The sequence below is a fragment of the Cataglyphis hispanica genome, chromosome 14 (assembly GCF_021464435.1).
Source record: "Cataglyphis hispanica isolate Lineage 1 chromosome 14, ULB_Chis1_1.0, whole genome shotgun sequence".
NCBI classification, from domain to species: Eukaryota; Metazoa; Arthropoda; class Insecta; order Hymenoptera; family Formicidae; genus Cataglyphis; species Cataglyphis hispanica.
In genome coordinates this window covers 6,468,394-6,488,185 of record NC_065967.1, presented here as the reverse complement: position 1 = coordinate 6,488,185, position 19,792 = coordinate 6,468,394, and the positions used below count along the sequence as shown (strand labels likewise).

Below are 19,792 nucleotides of genomic sequence, written 5' to 3'. Positions count from 1 at the left end.
CTCTCTCTCTCTCTCTCTCTCTCTCTCTCTCTCTTTCTCTCTCTCTCTTTCTCTCTATCGTCTCAGGTCTCTTCTGTGTACTCTTGTCCTTCCTAATGTTTCCAGCAAATAGCTGTCATCATATCTTTTTTTCTATTTTCGCTGCGCTTCCCTCAGGCCTGTCCTACCTATCTGCTGGCAACCTCGCTCCTCTTCGATCGCTTCTCCTCCCTGTAAAGCGAATCCTTTTCGCCCTCGGGGGGCACAGAGTGGACCCTCGTACTCTCTTTCTTGAGGGAACAGGGAGGGGTGGTGAAGGGAGTTTCTTTTTCTCTCATTCATCCTTCCTTCATCTTGTTTGATTCGCACTAGTATCTGCCATGCGTCGTCCCTTTCGTTCATCCGTTTCAACAAGAACCGTGAACAACTCGAATACAGCTGTCAGAAAATTGTCAATTAATATCGTAAATCTAAATAATTTTTAACTTGTATAAAAGTATAAAAAGTGTACTATACTCGTGTCAGATGTTGAATATATTTTATTTTTATACTTATCGTAAATTAATATCATACTTAATTATCAGTATCGCTTTCCGTGATTAGATTCGCTCTTTCTGATTTTTCATTGCCAATAGATTTATTTTTTTTCCTCCAATCTGCAATACGTAATAGCAATAGATAATAAAATATTGTTTAATAATATGATTGTTAGATATCATATTTTTATCAATAGATCTTTGAAATAAGGATGCCAATTTAATATTCTTCAGCAACTTACGAAATCTATTAATTATTTTCTTAGACTTTGTTTGATTTGGTTTCAACATTTCGTGATCTACGTTTGGTAATTCTTTTGCCCGAGATTGTTGCTCATTATATGACCCACGCAATTTTTTAGATTTCGCAAAATTAGCCGTTGTATTTTCGTTTTCTGTTTTTATAGGTGCATCATCAGATATATGTTTTGTTTCTTCTGTTGCAGATTTCCCTGTGCGTATCTTTTTCTTTGCCATAATCACATTAACTTTCAAACTTTCTCGAAACCTTACGATAGATAATATAGTATGCCGTTATTTCACATATGTAGATATCTCATTAATTTCGCGTATTTATAAAACCAATTTTGTAAAAATAAAAAAATCAATTTTTCTATTATTAAATTTTCTATTATTAAAATGATACACTTTGCCAATACATAAATATAAACAGATATATATTATCATGTATGTACGTGTATACGTATACATACATTATACATATACTATTTTGCACACGCACAAACATATATAATATGTTTAAGAAAAAGGATTCAGGATTTTAAGGGCAGATAGTACTCACGAAACGGAAAACGTAATATTGTCAGCCCTATAAACAATTCTCTATTTTAATTAAAATAAGTGATTTGTTCACTTTTAGTGCTCTTGCGTGGCAAGAAAACAAACATGTAGACAAGTAAACGATTTTATATTAGAGAATATAAAATACTTGTCAGATAGTTAGAACAAAGCCGAGAATTTTTGAAAGAATTCGCAATTCTATGATACAAAAATATGAAGCGTGTATGGAAATGCAAAGAGGATCTGAAGAAAATCTTCTGTAAATTTTGGAGTTTAAAGAATTTTTCTTTTTTCCTCTTTTAGAAGAAAACATTCTTTTTTTTGGATGAAAAAATAGTAAAGATAAGATAATTCATTGTTGAAGAATTCTTCAATACTCCGACAATATTTATCTTCCGACCCAGGTTTATTACAACTTTTTTCCTCCATTGAGAGTTCCTCCAGTGAGTACTGCCTTTAAAATCCTGAATACTTTTTTTTAACACTTTGTATAATTTCAATTATATCCATATAATTACACATTACCTGATATAAAGAATAAAACCTATAATAATACAGCATATCAAGAATAGAATAATAGCCAACACCGAGTAAGCAACGAATTCCTCACTTGGCATCCATCCAAATATCGGTCGTGTTAACTTATCCTCCATCAAATGAGTACGCCAATTTGGAGGGCCGAGAACTGGTGCGTTTTATATTATAAAAATACAAATAACATTTCTCTACATAATATAAAGTGTTCAATAATAGATGCATTTGAGAAAAACAATATGGTCAACGTGCTAAAATTATTTTTTCCTAAAATTTTCTTAAAATTTAATTGCGTGACATCTCTTTTACATATTTTTTTAATATTTGAAGTAAATTTAAAATAAAAGTAGTTAAAACAAAAAGTTTCATTATTTATTTATATTTTCAAAGTACAATTTATATAAATTTCTTTTCTTTCTTTAATTTGTTAAATTCATATCTTCATATTTTTGTTGAAAACGTTGTTTAAATTTTTTGTAAAATAATATCATCACAATCTATCAAATACCTTAACAATTTTACAAACAAATATTATTGAACACTTTATATAATGCTTTATATACATATTTTATATACAATATATTATCATTTAATTCAATAAAATTATCATCTCTATTATATTTTATCTAAATTTAAAATCAAATTATTACCGTAGTTTAAAAAAAAAAATATTTGTACTACCTTTGACGCGGATCACATTTGTCGTCCACTTGAAATGTAGATCAATTTGTTCCACGATACACTTCCACGGACCATGATGAGATCTATTTACAGCCGGAATACGATCGACATTTACAGCTACGGGCAATGTGATACCATAATCTTTCCATACTCTGTTATCAATCATCCAATAAATCTTTAGGTCAGAATATACGTAGCCAAGAATAGCACAATGGCACATTACATGCATAGGCAGAGTTTCGCGAATTGTAACACTTTCCTTAACTGGAATCACTGCCAAAGTTACGATTTTAAATATCATGTATGTTCCATCTACTCGATGCACAGTAAGCGTATATACGCCCGAATCATTCAACATTGCTCTACTTATTACTAGAAAAATTTTTAAAAATTCATGTTTGTTAAGATATAAAAAAATTGTTATTTATATTAAGCATTATTAAAATTAATTATCATAAATAAATATTATATTACATACTGATTTCGTAATTTTTAATTTCCAATCTCTGTTGTTCATTTTGAACAAAAATTCCATTGTGAGACCACTGTATTTCTGAATCAGGTGATTCGGCTCTGATGGAATTGACGATATTAAAATCTGGGGGAAGCGATACCGATTCATATTCCTTCACAGTAAGAGCAGTATGATTTTGCATAATTCCTTTCTTTATCAAAGTCGCAGTATCTGAGATACAATTGAGATACAAATGAGATAAAAGTTATTATAATAAATTTTTTAATCAATCTACGACCTCCAACAAAAATAGAAGCAATATAGCAAAAATATATTCTTTTTTCCTTGTCTAGCAAAGAATTACTTAGAATTAGTAATTAATGATAGAGTAATATCTCAGAATTACTGAAAAAAATACGCTTGTGAGAGTAACACAAAATGTATCTTCTTAATTTATTTTATTTTTTTTTTTTTTTAATAAGAAAAAGAATATTAGACGAATAAAATATCAGTTTCAGCATACCATCGGTTACATCACCACAAGAAATCATATTGCAACGACCTGTCATGCTATCAGGTCCTATACAAGGCTCGCCTCTTACATTAGGTTCCGGTGAATTGCAATATCGTTTTCTGGTCCCTATGCCACCATTGCAACTAGCACTGCATACCCATGGTCCCCATTCTGACCATCCACCGTCTAAAGGAGGACCATCTATATCTGCGTGCGATTAAATGATAACATTGTATGCATTAACACACAAAGTAAATGTTCTAGAGACATATGTTTCATATAACATTTTTAAAATTTATAAATAATATTTCTTTAAATTTATTTATATAATTATACATGTCGTTGACTACAAAAAATTGTATTCTATTCTCTTTTTATTACTTGTCTAAAAATAAAATTTCAATATTTTACATAATTATTAAGACACAATAATAAATTTCACCAGCAATATAAAATATTAAATAATGATTATTATTTTTGTGTGTATTTATAAAAACGAATATTTAAAAGTATAAAAAAATACAAAAGTTGTTTCTTTGTAATTTTATTTTTAAGACTCTTTTCTTATATTTTTAATTATTTTAATTATTTTAATTATACCTGACGGCATACAATTCGCGCTCCAAGTGGCCCAACTTCCCGGATCCACGGCGAGCGAAAAAAAATAAAAGATCAGCGGTTGACGGTGTACATAATGAAACACGATTGTCTCATTGCAGAATACTTGAATTATACTATCAGACCATCTTTTGGAAAAAATTATAAGAAAAATCATTAATGAATTAAAATAGATTGAATTTGACGAAACATATTTGCGTGTTTAGCTGAATTACTTTATGGTAATATTCGTCCAGGAATTCGTAGTGAATATAGGCTTGAGTGCTTTCTGTTTGTGATAAACTCTAACTCTGGGATATGTATTTTTCAAAAAATATATCCACTGACCCTTTTCGCCGAGTGTAAGTGCGTAAAATCTGTAAGGATTTGTCTGTATAGAATTGGCAGATATAAATGATAGAAATGGAAAATTTGCAAAATAATTGTTCCCATATATGATTACCCTGGCGTTGCAGGCAACAGAAGTAGCGGTATCAGAATAATACCTTTGGCACGTATCATCAGCATCAATTTATTAGGTCTGATCAACTCTTCTTTGGACCATGCCGATAATGGTAATATTCTAGTGTAGCGATCAGTTTGCGTGTTTTCTATATGACATCCTACATACATGTTACAGAAAGATTGATTTTGAGAGAAAATATCGCGAGTACTGATTTTGGCCGACAAAACATACTTGAGGTACAATCAAAAGCAACGCCTATCGTGTGTCCTTTCTCGCTATTATAATAATAATAGACAGGTAAGAAAACTTTTGCCGGTTCGAAATGTTCCCATTCGAACAACGGATTCACTGCTCCTTCGTAATAAACAAGAACACGTCCTCGAGGTATGCGTATAATAAAACTACTCCACTTACCAAGGTATAACAAATGCGGCAATGTTTTTTTCTTCACCAAAATTATATCTAATACATTGTTAAAAATTTAAGAGAAGATTAGACGTAAAGGATTTCTTCTCCCCATTTACACCATAATATGATATAAATTACCTTTGTCTTCCGATTGATAATAGAGAAGTACTTTTTCATTATCTAAAGCTCCAATCTTAAGAATGTAACGGGAGTTTAATCCATCATCAGCAGTAAACACGAACGTTATGGAATCCGGTTGATCAGGCTCCCAAGCTTTTAATGAAAAATGCAAGCCTTCTGTACGATATTCCGGCAAAACGTATAAACGACGTCCAATGCCATGTCCTTTTACAAAAAATATACACTGCTCTATGGCATTAATAAAATGATCACTCTATGCATAAATTCAATATTTAAAACAAATGGAGAAAGAGAAAGACACTTCAAGCAAATATATAATATGTTTGAAATATGTGTAGATTTTTTATAAAATTATTTGCTTTTGTTGCAACAGATTCTGTAGAGTCATTATAGACGTATTTAAAATCACAGTTTACTATAGTTGCATTTATCTCATTGCTATGAACTAATTTCAATTTTTAACGGTAAATATTCTTAATAGATCAAAAGTCAATCAGTGATCTTGACATATGTTATCAAGATCATGATGATTAACATCCAAAAAGTTTTAGCAGTTTTAACTCATTATTTGTTAAAAAGTTATTAACAATTAAATTGTGCAATAAGAACAAGTATTAAATGTCAAAATCTAAACTTCTCCAATTAAAAAAAAATCATCAGGAGAGGATTCCCCTTCCCTGCCCACACATTTACTTAAATACTACAATTAATATAAAATTCATGCTTAGAGAAGTTCAGTTTATCACATTTAATACTTATTTAATACTTATTCGTGTCGTTCAATTTAATTGTTAATAACTTTTTAATAAACGACGAGCGACAGCTAAAACTGGATATTACTTAGAGTCATGTTCTTGACAACATATGTCAAGGTCATTGACTTTTGAGGAAGCTAACCTAATGTAAATTTTTATCTTTTTATCAATTTTAGAAGAAGAATTTTAAAGAATATTTATCTCTGAGAAAATCTGTCACAGCTGTTATTAAAAAAAATATATTTCTCCATTTCCAATCTAGATAGTTTCTTTCTGTGCAACAGTTCAAACTTTACCTGGTTTTTCGCAATCCCTTATATCACAAAGATCTTGTGGAACCAATGGATCTGTCGTGTAGCACCATGTGCCAGCAATATTGCGCGATGGATTTCTACAATAATTACTGGCATTTCGTACGTTACGTTCCGGATAAAGACTATCATTTAAATATGCTCGATCAACCATATGGATAGGTTTGACAGCAGTAAATCTCAATTGTGATGACAAAATCGGCGATGAATCGAACAATGGTTTTGTGGATGATGACGACCGTCCCATTGAAACATTTTGCTTAAAATAACGTTTCCAAAGAGATTTTACATAAATTGATCTCTGAGGCTCGGAAGAAATTCCCTTTGTCAATGATATGTTCGGTGTCTGCATTTGCATTCTTTCAAGATCGTAATCGCTCAACCACTTTGCGCAAGTTCGATTTGAACGAGTCTTTGATAACGTGCCTATGTAATCATTAGCAGTTCCCGCCATTCGACATTCTATAAAGAATAGAATGTCATTCTTTGATTTATTTAATGTTCAATTAAATTATATATATATATATATATATATATATATATATATATATATATATAATTTGGAAAAAGAATATATAATAAATAAATGGAAAAAGAAAAATAGTATGATAGTATTTTAGCAGAGTTATATATTTCAGAATAATTAAATTCATGACATTTATACATATCCATATGATATTAAATATACAAAAATAAATCAAACTATAAATTAAAGTAAATATTGATAAAAAGAGACTCAGCTCTAATGATCTTGACCTTGATATATGTTGTCAAGGTCATTGCTCTGAATAATTCTCAAAAGGTTTCAGCCGTTGTTTATTAAAAAGTTATTAACAAACAAAAATTTTTTTAAATCAAGATTCATACGTAATCTGACAATGAAAAACTTGATATTGGACTTAATTTATAAAAATAGTCCTATGTATATTATACACATATATTTAAATAAATTTTTTGTTAATAATTTTTTAATGAACAACAAGCGATGGTTAAAACCTTTCGAAAGAGTGATGATCTTGACAACATATGTCATTGGAACTGGATTCCCTTTTGTCAATAGTTAAATTAATTAAATATTTGTAATAAAAAGTTTTATATTTTAAGGTAGAGAGGCAGAGCAGATTGTTTTCTCATTTTTTTATAAAATTGTTGTTCATAGTGTTAAATAACCAATATATTAATATTGTCAGAATTAAATATAAATACCTGAAGATCTACAAATCCGTACATGACAAACTTGTTTTATAACATCGATAGCATACGAGTTTGAAACTGCGTAGCAATAAGGTCCATTAGGATCATGACTTGGATTTCTACATCTATTTAAAGCTTTTACTATAGATTTATCGACAAAATTATCGATTATTTTCTCATCGTGCGGTACCTAATAAATATAAATCTTTATAGATCTTTTCTAGAAAAAAAATATAGATAATTTTCTCTCCTATTAATATCAAAAAATCACTTAAATACAATGATTATAGATAAAGGAATAAATCTTGCAGTAAGATATCAAAAAAGCATCTAAAGCTAACAGATATCAAAAATATCTTTAGTCATATAAATATATATATATATACATTTACGTACATATATGCACATACATAATATTTTAAAGATTATTATTATTATTATTGTTATCAAATAAAAAATTTATAATATAAGAAGAACATTTCATATATACCATAGATGTACATACATATATATACAGATGTACATACACAGTTAAAAATTTGACTTAAATCTATATTTTTTTTTGTAAATATGAACAAATAAATCCTAAATTACTAATAATACAGAACATATTTATTATGTAAAATTAAAAATATGTTAATTATGCATTTAAAATACATAAAATGTGCATAAAATACATTTTATTATTTTTTTTTAATTATTTTAATAATTGAACATTTGAGTTCAATAAACACAAGTAATATATTAAATTAACACATAAAAGTATTAAATATTTAATATAAAATTTTTAATCTTTTTAGTAAGAAAATATAAACTTTTTAACTGTGTAATGTTAGGATTTATATATATATATATATATATTTTTTTTTTTTTTTTTTTTAAGAGAAATATATTATAAATAAAGATATATATATATGTATATATATATATATATATATATATATATATATTTCAAAAAAGAAGATTGAACCTCTTCCGCTATCCAGGGTATACACGGAAGTCCTTTTGCGCTTGTCCATTGAGTCCCTTGATATTGATAATCTGCCTTATTATGAATACAGTTCGGAGGTTGGGGTTTTTCTACTTCGTCTACCGCTATTCAAATTGTTGAATGTTAAAACAAATAATTTATATAAGTTCAAATAAATATATTTCATACAGCACACTCGTGCTGCACAGATATTTGTGTGCTGTATATATTTTAAATATACTTCTCATAGTTTTGTGTAATTATTCTTTGTAGTAAGATTAAATTGAAATTTTATTTAAGTCTTCCTCAGCCACAGATATAATTTTTAGAAATTAGATGAAGAACAATTAAACAAAATTACAAGAAGTATATTTCAAGTACTATATATCACCTATGTTTAATGATTATTGGTCTACATTCTTATACGAATTTTTCTAAGAAAAATCAAAATTTATTTTTTATCTTACTATCATAAATTATATATTTAATAAATACTTACAATTAATATTATTTACAAAAATACATACAATAAATAAACTTTGATAAAGATATTTACGAATTTACCCTCGGGTGAGCAGAAAAATGTCCAATGTGCTATCGTTTGACTTCCAACGCTGAACCAACGTAAGTTGATCAGTAGATCATGATTTATGTTTAGAATCTCTTCACTTCCATATGTACGTTGCGAGAATAAATGCAAATGTGTGCTAAAGATACTATACAAATATATATTATACATTGTACATTTATTATTATGGTTAAAAGATCTAAATATTTTTCAATATATATGCGTCGTAATGTTAACCTGATAGTAAATTCTTTCCAAGTCCAATAATCTATCAATTCTTTAATTACAATTTCTTTTAAATGTTGCTTCACTGACTTCTCATTCTCTTGATATAGCAAGAATGTAACGTTGTGTCCAATTTCTACCTAAAATATTCTGTTGTTTTCGGTTTATACTTAAGTATTCTGCGTGTTTTCAATTTTAAGTTAGAACTAAATATATCAGACACAAAATTGTCCCATCTTACCGTGAAACAAGGAAACAGTGATCCAGGACTTTGATATAACCGTATCTCTACATTATAACTAGTTCGAAGATAAAAATGAACATCCTGGGTATCATTATTTTTCTGCATTGGCCAAATTCTCAAGAACTCGTCTCCAAAAGTCGTGTGACTTTCACAATCTAAATATAAAAGAGTTTAATAGAATGACTTAACAGAAATGTATGTAAGAAAATTTAATAGATTGATTCAATCGGACAATATTTTTGATGAAATCAAAGTGTTATGCTCTCAATATTGTTTATAGAAATTTTTGAACGTATTTCTCCAATGATGTAAGTTGCAATCTATGCTGTATTGTACATGTACACAGTTGGAAAATCTAGCTTGAATTTAACATATATTGCATTACAGGTCCCAAATGATGAACACAAATTTTTGTGTTTAATTTAATTTAATTTAATTTTATTTTATTTAACACAATATAGATATGTTAAGTTTGATACTAACACTATGTTAATATTTTAACACAAAATGAAAATAAACTTTATAGTAATTTGAAATAAATTGTATATAAAATCTACATATACATATTTTTAATAATAAAATTCGAAATTTTAGAAAAAAAGTTATTGACGATCTGTAACTACTCTAAAAAATAAAAATACGTGTACACCGTGTTATTTCTACACTTTTTTCAGTTGTTTTAATAATTTAACATTTGAGTTACACAACAGCAATATGTTAAATTAACACATGAATATGTTAAATATTTAACACAAAAATTTTACCTGACATTTTTTAATAAGAAAACATATATTTTCCAACTGTGTACGGATACAAACTTATTTCATTATACATTTTTGGCAGAATTCCGTGCTCCACAAGACACCGGTGCCCATGATGCCGTAATGTAAAAAATTATCCGGATATAAACTCGAAATACTATTTGACATTTTATATTGGTCCATAATTAATGGTTTCATTACATCATGTATCCCAAGTGATATGAAACCACCACCCCATGCAATCCACAGACCAGTCCATTTAGAACTAAGTAATATTTCGGGTGTATTTTCAAAAAGACGCTCATTCTAGAAAACACAAGTTAATTAGATCAATCAAATGTTATATTATATTAATGCTTTTATTATTAGATTTGTTTAGCTTTGAACTATTTGCACTAACATTAATAACTGGATATGTTTGACCGCTAACGATATTTGAAATCAAAAGTTCCACACCAGCTTTCCAATCTTGGGCGATTTTCTTGGCCGAAGACGGAATTGGGAGTAAACTTAATAAAATCCTGGCTTCCGCCTAAATACAACCGATTAAGTTCATTACAATTATGATTTGTATCATTTATATTGAGAGAATGCATCTATATTTAATAATATTCATGTACATTTTGTTCATCAAGAGGATTCCAAAGCTTAATCCAAAAGGATATGTTTCCATAAGTGCTATTTAAACTCGTTAATATGGAATAAGTTGATGAATTCCGTGAATATATTAAACAATCTAAGGAAGAAGTATTTTACAATATTAACATCAATAAGTATCTATATATTCTGTACATGTTGAAAGCATTTTCTAAAATAATAAGTTTTTTTACAAAATAATAGCCTAGATCTCATTATAATTTTTTTTTACGATTATATTTTGCAAAGATAATATTTTGTGAAAAAAATATTTCCAGTAAAAACATAATCAATTTTTTTTAGAAATTGAAATTTTAGAGAAACTTTTATAGAAATTATATTTTTTATCGTAATTGCAGTAATAATACTAAAATTAAGTTATATAAAGATATGTCTTGCAAATCGTGATCACATGCTTGAATTTTAAATTATTATATCCAAAAATAAACTATAAAAAGTTTAACGCGTAAAAATTTTAATAAGAATGCGAATATTACTTATGAATTTAGTAGCAATCTAATCCAAAACTAGCAATTATTAGTAATTTTGATAAATATGCATATTAGGTCACACTTCACCGATAACTTTGACCTTGACATATGTTGTCAAGGACATAATCCTGAGTAACTTTTCCTTACAACTTAACCGGCGATCTCTTAGATATTTCTGAGATAGTTTCTGAGATATTTAAAGTTATGATTTCACAATTTTAATGATTTTTCTATTATAAAATAAGGAAAAATAAAGCTTGTTTACATTGTCTTTGCGTAAATCAGACGTGGAAAAAGTGTTTGTTTACATTTCCAGAGATAAAGCTCTTAGAGTTTTTTTACTTTCCACGCAAAGCGAGGTTCAACGCAAATCTATGTGTCTAATTTTAATAGTAGTGGAACCCCCCCGTAGGGGGGGGAAGGGAGGCCGAACACATTGCCTCTCTTCGCATACACTTTTTATTGCGAAGTGAGATTCCACATAGATTTATAACTTTCCACTTTATATTTACGCATTAAAAAGTATATGCGTGGAAACAATATATTCCGCCGTCCTCTGCGGGGGCTCCACTATCAAATAATTAGACACATAGGTTTGCGTTGAACCTCGCTTCGCGTGGAAAGTGGAAAAATCCAAGAAGTTTCATCCCCGGAAATGTAAACAAACACTTTTTCCATGTCTGTTCTACACAAATACAACGTAAACAAACTTTATTTTTTCTTATTTTATAACGGAAAATACATTAAAACTGTGAAACTTTAACATTAAATATCTCGAACATTATAAGAGATCGCCGATTAAGTTATAAGAAAATGTTACTCAGGGTCATGTCCTTGACAACATATGTCAAGATCAAGTCATCGATGAAGTGTAACCTAATATGCATATTTACTGTAATATTGTAATTGATTTAATAATTAACTCTTAATTAGTTATATATTTTAGAATTAATACTCGTGTCAGCACTTTATATTAGATAATATAAACCTTTGTCATCGCAAGATGGAATATCGCAATATTCTTTTTCTACTAGCTCGTAACTCTTTTCTTCCACATAACACCAAGGACCACCGGTATCATCATCTGGATTCCTACAGAAATTACGTGCCTTTTCCCGTGATCCATCCGGAAAATGTTTATTATGAAATTTAATACTCTAAAAAGTAATTAACAAATGAAGAAATTAGGAATTGATTTTTATTACTTTGACACACATTTTCTGGCTAAGCCTATTCTACACGATGAAAAAAGTTCCCTTTTTTCTTACTTTTGCGTTACCAAGTTTGTATTTTTTATTCCAAGATTTACATTTCCTTTTTGAAGTACCGAAACTACGAGTTCCACCGTATTCGGCTCCTGGTCCCGTTATAATACAATCTAATAATATGATCAAGTAAAATATATTGGCTGAATACATTTGTTAAATGTATTTTATTTAAATCATATACTTATTTGATTCTATTTTGAAAATTGTATACTAAAAACAAAATTTTTTATAATTAAATAAATACATTTTAATTTTGATTTTGATTTAATTTTGAATTTTTTTTACTTAAATAAATATATTTTGTTTCCAAAAATGTTTTGTTATATTAAATAAATTGCTATTTGCATGAAATAAAACAATTATAATTTTTTTAATAAAATATTCAAAATTTTCATCTAAAAAAATATTTATTTAAAGATAAAAATTTTATTTATTAAAATAAAGAAGAGCTGCGTTTTTGAATCAAGCAACCAAAAATTAAAAACTGTTTTTTTTAAGAAATAATTTAATATAATAAAAATAAAAAAAACAGTTTTTTATTTACAAATAAAAGCACGTACTTTGCTTTTATTTTATATATATTTTAATAATTTAAATATATTTGATGCTTGATTAAAATAACTAATTCTTTTGCAAGTATTTAAATAAATAATTTTTTGGGATTTAATACATTTTTTCAGTGTAGCAATGATCATGGATTCAAATATGCAAAAAATATTGTGTTTTTCAAAATGCAAAAAGATAAGACTTTTATGTAAAATATAATATAGATAAATTTATTTATTGAGATCAAGCCTATTTTATCATAAGATTAATGTACCTTTGTAGTTACAAAGCGGAATATCGCATTCATCATCGATAACTGTAGGTTCTAATGTACAACACCAAGGACCTCTTAGGTCTCGGGTAGGATTTCTACAATAATTTTTAGCAAGTTTCATCGACTTTTCTGGGAAATTTGCATCAGTTATATCCGTACTAATCTAATAGCAATAAAATTGAGAAGATATTAATAATCTAATCTATATGAAATATATAATTATTTAAGGATAACAAAAATACTTATAATATAAATTTACTAGCAATAATTTTCAAGCGTTTCAAAACATATATTCACGAGAGAAGTTTTTATTTAAAATTGAATTTTATATTTAATCCCAAAAATTTATGTAAACTTCTTTAATTATACTCTACAATAAAAAAGTAATAAATAAAAAAACGTATTATACATTTATAAACACTTTTGTATTATATATAAAAATAGATATTATAATACAATATAATATATACAAAAATATATACAGAAATAAGATCATCAAATATAAAATTTGCATCAATATAAAATTTATCGTTTATGTTCTAATTTTCTAATATTGTGGCAAGAAAAGAAACAAAAATGCAAAAGATACAAATGTTCATATCAATAAATTAACTTTATGAATTGGTTTTTGGGCAGACCACGATTGGCATCGATAACCACCAGCAGTGGTCATAATAAAACCTTTATACTCAGTTCCTAATTGGGACAATTTACACTTGGATAAATCAATACTCGATATATTAAGCGCTGAAAAAAGAGAATCATCGGGAATAATAATCGCATAGCTTCGCAGATGAGAAACAAGTAATGCATTGTGGAAAATTAGTATTTTTTGTTAAAAAATAAGTTAAAAAATATGTCAATTAAAATTGTTATGTTAAATATTTAACACGTTTATATGTTAATTTAACATATTGCTTATTATTTGAATTCAAATATTAAATTATTAATATAACTAATAAGAAAAAAAGTATAAAAATACATGTGCACATATTTTTAATTTTACACAAAAAATACATTTTGTGTTATTAGTGACAGAAAAAAAATTTAAAGAATTAAAATTTACAAAAGAAATTATTGATTTTCTTCTACAATAGGAATGAGAATTATTACACTCCGTCAATAATATTTTTTCAAGTTAATTTTATCATTAAAAATGTGTTGATTGATTGTGTTGATGTATATAAAATTTATTTCAAATTACTATGAAATTTGTATTCATTTTGTGTTAAAATATTAATACAATCTTATTGTTAATGACATCATTTAATATATCCATTATGTTAAATTAACATAAAAATTTGTTTTTTTCACGTGCGATATATGTCATATTTAAGACAAATTTTTCAACAGTGTGTCAAAATCGGAAACATTAGGAAGTATTCAAAGAAATATCGATAAATCAGTTCTCAAAGTATGTATAAATACTCAAAGTAAGAATATTCAAAAAGATTAAAAAAAAAATACATTATTGTGTACAAAAATTTATCCTGCTGTTTCTAATTCATAAAATCACATTGCTCTTGTTTCTCTTTTAAATTTTATATAATATTATTACGTGAATCTGCAATAATCAAACTTGAAATCTGTAAGATTTGTATTATTGTGGCAAAATATTGTTCAGCACGCATATCGAGCTTCAAGAAGCGATTAATAAGTACAATGTTGTTAATTTGGGTAAATGTCTTCTCTAAAATATTCACAGAAAGCTTTTTCTTTCGGAATTTTTGTCTTCAGATGTAGTCTTTCAGATGTAGTATAATTGCGATGCTTGTCACTCATCTACATCGGTCTATCATTTCTTATCTTTTTATCATTTTATCATTTATATAATCCTCTTCAGTAAATTGAAACTATAGCAATAATCAGATCTATACACAGCTCACAATGAATAAGCGATAAATTAATATCTACTGTTACTCGTGTAAGAATATCTTACAGCATGCTGCTACTCATAAAATTGTATATAGGCTGTGTGTATGTATGTTCGATTTTCGATATATATCATTCATATATGTTCATTCATATGTGACGTCATATACGAATGGATGACGCATATCTGACAGGGCTAGGGGCGTGGCTTAATTAATATGGCGACTGCAGGGCAGACAGTTTAGGTTAGGACTATGTATATGCATTGTATTTTTTTTATTTATTTTCTTTAGGAAGTGACAATCTGCCAACTTCTGTCCTTATTAATTTTTTTGAATATTATATAATTGACAATTCTGTGAAAAATAGTCTGCCTTGCTATAGTTCGATTTTCTGCCACCAGAGGTCATCGTATATATGTCAGAGTCAGATATGATTTTTATTATTGCCCAGTGTTGACAATGAGAAACATATGGTATTTTTTTTTTTACTTTTATTGTATTTTTTTTAATTTTATACTTTGATATACATATATGAGAATATTTACAACTCGAGAAAAATATTCAGCACAAAATACTATTTTTGTTAGGTTATGTGTCGCCTAATGTTGCTGTGACGAGCGAAGCGGTTATATCTCAAAATTAATTTGGATTTCACTCAACTACGGGACAAAGCTGGAGACGAACGAAATGGGTTTGCTTACGGATCCTAGAGCTGGAACCGGCAAGCTCATAAAATTATTGTTGAGATGGGAGAAACGATTGTGCTTCGTATTATATGTGGGAGGAATTATATGGCTAATGCTCTTGGCGTCACCGGTATTTAACGATAGTAAGTTCTCGTAAAAGAATAAAAATTAACTTACAATAAGAATCACATATACAGAGTAATTCCAAATAAGGTTATTAACTTCAGGAGCGTATAGAGAGGTCGAAATATAGCAATGTTCGATTAAGAACCCATATTCTCCTGTATATTCTCAAGTAATCCTGAGTTGGTACAAACCTGACTTGATGTCTCTTGATTACTTCTTTTGGTGGTGTATCAAAAGTCTCATTTATGAGACATTACTGGCTATAAGTATTTCTGGATCATCCAGAAATACTTATAGCCAGAATACTTGCAGCATCTAACATGGTATCTAGGAAACATATGGACAATTGGAGAGAGTGCATTATAATTCGACAATGCAATGCCTGTATATAACTACCACATTGAATATAATGGTTACCACTTTGGTTGTCACCTTTTATAATACCATACAGTATTATTATATTTATGTAACTGTTTGCTTAGTTATTAAATTTTGGACAAATTAGATTTACTTCTCTTATTAGTATGTTATCCATAATATAATTTCTCACAAAGACTTGTACTGACTCAAAATTACTTCAGAGAACATGAGTCGTTATTTGAAAGCTGCTATATTCCAATCCCTTTATACACTTCTGAAATTTGTAAGCTTTGAGATCATCCTGTGTAAGTGCAATTTTAATTTTTGTATACTGTTATTTATTTGACATTTGTCTTTTAGATACCTACTTCTCCGAAAATGCCTTACTGCCTGGATTAGTTACAAAAGAGAGTAATTTGGAACAAACGTCAAAGCAATACTATCATGAACTAATTCACGAAATGAAGAGATATCCGGATAGTATGCCTTACGCATGGCTTTTGGCAAAATTCAACCAACTGCATTTGGATGTATTTGTACATAATTTTTCCTTGATTTATCCATTCCAAGAACAAAAGGTATGGGGTAGAGCACACTCATGACTATGTAAAATAAATATACAACAAAATTAAATATAAAATATGTAAAATTTTACAGTTTGTAGGACAAAATATCTATGGCATTGTTAGAGCTCCACGAGCATCCAGTACCGAAGCTATTGTAGTCAGCGTACCCTATAGACCTATTAACAGTATTTACTTAGACACTGCACCTTCGGTAGCGCTGTTACTTGCATTTGCAAAATTTTGCAGAAGTAAATCTTTGTCTTTAATGTTACATCCCTATTAAATCTTTATTTGATAATATATTATGTATTTTTTTTATTATTATACATATTATTTATTTACAGAACAAAAATATTGGGCCAAAGATATAATATTTCTTGTAACAGAACACGAGCAATTGGGTATGCAGGCATGGCTAGATGCATATCATGGAGTTACTAGTGGCCAAGAAGGTATCTTGATAGCAGGAGACTTATCGGGAAGAGCTGGATCTATTCAGGCTGCTATCAATTTGGAATTTCATGCAATGAAAGTTACATCAATTGATGTCAAGGTACAAAAATATTCGAAATATTGACCTGATCTTATACAATACTGATTATATGTATATGTCATCATAGTATATGTTTATGAAATTATTTTTTTTATTAGATAGAAGGACTGAACGGGCAATTACCCAATCTAGATCTATTTAATTTAGCACAAAATATGATAGCCAAGGAAGGAATCCGACAGTCTTTCCAACGTCGATTTGATGTTAATTATAGAGATAAATTAAAAAGTTGGGGATATTATTTTAATACATTAATGAGTATGGTAGTAACACAAGCCACTGGAATTCCGACTGGTAATCATGGACTTTTTCACAGGTATGATTAATAAAATATTAAGATGATAATTGCATTTAACCAAACAAGCAGGAGATAGAAATGTTTAAAGAAATGTATAAAGCATTAGAAGCAATTTATAAAATATTAGAAAATAATATTTTATAAACGATTTTAAAAACAGAAGAGAATGGGTTACTTTGAAATTTTGAAATTTTTAAAAGTGCAATTTTTACATTTAATGCTTTATGTTTTAAGTGAGATTATTTTTTGTGCTTAATAATAATTTGGTTATAGATTTGGCATAGAAGCTATTACATTAGAAGGTTTCCAAAAATCTGGCAGAGAGACAGAAGCAAATTTCTACCAAGTAGGACGCGTAGTAGAAAGTATAGTGCGATCACTCAATAATTTATTAGAACGTTTTCATCAATCATATTTTTTCTATTTATTGCCTTCTACCGATCGATATATTTCTATTGGTAAGGAAAAAAATAAATTAAAAACCTTAAATATATCTTTAATATTTTTATGATTAAATTCCGAATGAATAAATAAAACTTATTTTACAGGATTATATATGCGACCTTTGGTGCTGATAATTGCTGGTGTATTTATAAAGGCATTTTCTATTTGGCAAAGACTGCAAACATCGAGCAGCTCAAATGAGACAAGAAATGAGCGGAATTCATTGAACAAGGTACTTTAAAAATTTTTAAAAAAGATTAAACCTCTCCTTATTTTTAATATATTAAACAAATTTTGTATTCTTGGCATTTTTTTTTAGTACCAATTCGATTCCAATGATAATACAAAATGAAAATGTCTTTTTGATTATGATGTAATGATATTTCTTCACATTAAGTTAAGTAACAAATATAAAATAGTGGAAGAGCAATGTAGAGAAATTGCTAAAGATACAAAAATGAGAAGAAATTTTTATCTTAAATGTTTATATTTTGTTTATATTTTGTTGCACAGATTGAAGAATTTGATATTGGAGGCGTCGCTTCCGAAGTGTTGTGGGCACACATATTTGGCGTATTAATAATGGCTTCTCCTCGATTTTTCACTTTAATCGGATCACAAATGTTTCACTTACGTACAGAAGATTCCTTATACGCCAGTTTTGCTCTTATCACCATTATCACATTGTTGCAGCGCTTTTATTTGAGAAGGTAAAAACAAGAATTGATTAAGATTTGATCATGTATCGCTTTGCATAATACTAACGTTATAATATAATTTCTAGGTCGGTCAAATACGAGAATGTATCGCTTGTTTGCGTTATTGCGTCCATTGAACTAGCAACTGCATTAATGTGCGTAGCTATGCATAATTTCTCATTAGCATTATTAACAGCTATCGTATATGTACCGGTTATATTATTAATAACACCGCATAACAATTCTGTGTCCAGGTGAGCGATTCAGAACAACTCTTTTTATATTTGGTTCTGCTATAAATACTTTCATCTCGGCAATTAAATATTTTTTGCTTTACACTCAGCAGATTACGCAGCTGTCAATACATCGCATGGATCATACTACATCCATTCATCGTGTCAGCGATCGTTGTAATAGGCTATACGTATCTCAATTTTCCTACCGATTCTGTCGGATCTCTGCTTTTAAGAAGCTATCGCGCTAACAAGCAAGCGCTCGTGTTCAGTATTGTAGACTCCATGATATATGGCAACTGGTTCTACAACGTTACTACTGCTGTTATGTTACCGATATGGTTATTGTTTTGGAATGTTATGCGTTCCAGCGTCGCGATACCCTTACAATAAAACGATTGCCTAATTTAGTCAAATTTTCATCAATATTTTTCGAATTGATCTTGGTGACGATTTCAATGAGAAAAACTAACAGTTTAATGTTTATCAATGAGAACCTGGAAAAAGTTGCTTTCGATACAAAATGAAAAAAGCACGCTTCGAAAAGAGATTATCCTCTCATGAGATTACATATTCGTCAGTAAGACGTCAGTCAGTAGA

At 28.4% G+C, this 19,792-nt stretch overlaps 2 protein-coding genes across 2 annotated transcripts; one reads left to right on the top strand and one right to left on the bottom strand.

The window, feature by feature from the left end:
* Positions 1-132: 132 nt before the first annotated feature.
* LOC126854643 (uncharacterized) lies at positions 133-14,027 on the bottom strand. Its single transcript, XM_050601578.1, has 24 exons — positions 13,968-14,027; positions 13,355-13,517; positions 12,535-12,644; positions 12,255-12,423; positions 10,760-10,875; positions 10,540-10,671; positions 10,211-10,445; positions 9,376-9,533; positions 9,147-9,274; positions 8,906-9,057; positions 8,342-8,466; positions 7,384-7,561; positions 6,163-6,639; positions 5,109-5,339; positions 4,794-5,024; positions 4,560-4,719; positions 4,333-4,473; positions 4,100-4,245; positions 3,509-3,706; positions 3,010-3,216; positions 2,532-2,903; positions 1,842-2,001; positions 732-1,023; positions 133-417 (listed from the first exon to the last, which is right to left on the bottom strand). The coding sequence occupies exons 1-24, from the start codon at positions 14,025-14,027 to the stop codon at positions 133-135; spliced, it is 4,626 nt and encodes a 1,541-aa protein (XP_050457535.1).
* Positions 14,028-15,471: 1,444 nt separating this feature from the next.
* On the top strand, positions 15,472-19,598 carry LOC126854508 (glycosylphosphatidylinositol anchor attachment 1 protein). Its single transcript, XM_050601347.1, has 11 exons — positions 15,472-15,701; positions 15,816-16,057; positions 16,761-16,978; positions 17,058-17,214; positions 17,311-17,519; positions 17,618-17,835; positions 18,091-18,275; positions 18,366-18,493; positions 18,775-18,971; positions 19,046-19,213; positions 19,303-19,598. Exons 2-11 carry the CDS (start codon positions 15,916-15,918, stop codon positions 19,583-19,585), a joined length of 1,905 nt encoding a protein of 634 aa, XP_050457304.1. The 5' UTR covers positions 15,472-15,701; positions 15,816-15,915; the 3' UTR covers positions 19,586-19,598.
* The last annotated feature ends 194 nt before the right edge of the window (positions 19,599-19,792 follow it).

What these genes read in the sequence shown, in the direction of transcription:
- LOC126854508 (XM_050601347.1), top strand. Translation starts at nt 15,916, where the DNA reads ATGGGTTTGCTTACGGATCCTAGAGCTGGAACCGGCAAGCTCATAAAA. An exon ending in ATTTGCAAAATTTTGCAGAA is followed by an intron (nt 17,215 to 17,310) that starts GTAAATCTTTGT and finishes ATTTATTTACAG; the next exon opens with AACAAAAATATTGGGCCAAA. An exon ending in CGATCGATATATTTCTATTG is followed by an intron (nt 18,276 to 18,365) that starts GTAAGGAAAAAA and finishes CTTATTTTACAG; the next exon opens with GATTATATATGCGACCTTTG.
- LOC126854643 (XM_050601578.1), bottom strand. Translation starts at nt 14,027, where the DNA reads ATGACCACTGCTGGTGGTTATCGATGCCAATCGTGGTCTGCCCAAAAA. An exon ending in CACGGAATTCTGCCAAAAAT is followed by an intron (nt 9,534 to 10,210) that starts GTATAATGAAAT and finishes TTTTATATTTAG; the next exon opens with ATTGTGAAAGTCACACGACT. An exon ending in AATTAAAAATTACGAAATCA is followed by an intron (nt 2,904 to 3,009) that starts GTATGTAATATA and finishes AAATTTTTCTAG; the next exon opens with TAATAAGTAGAGCAATGTTG.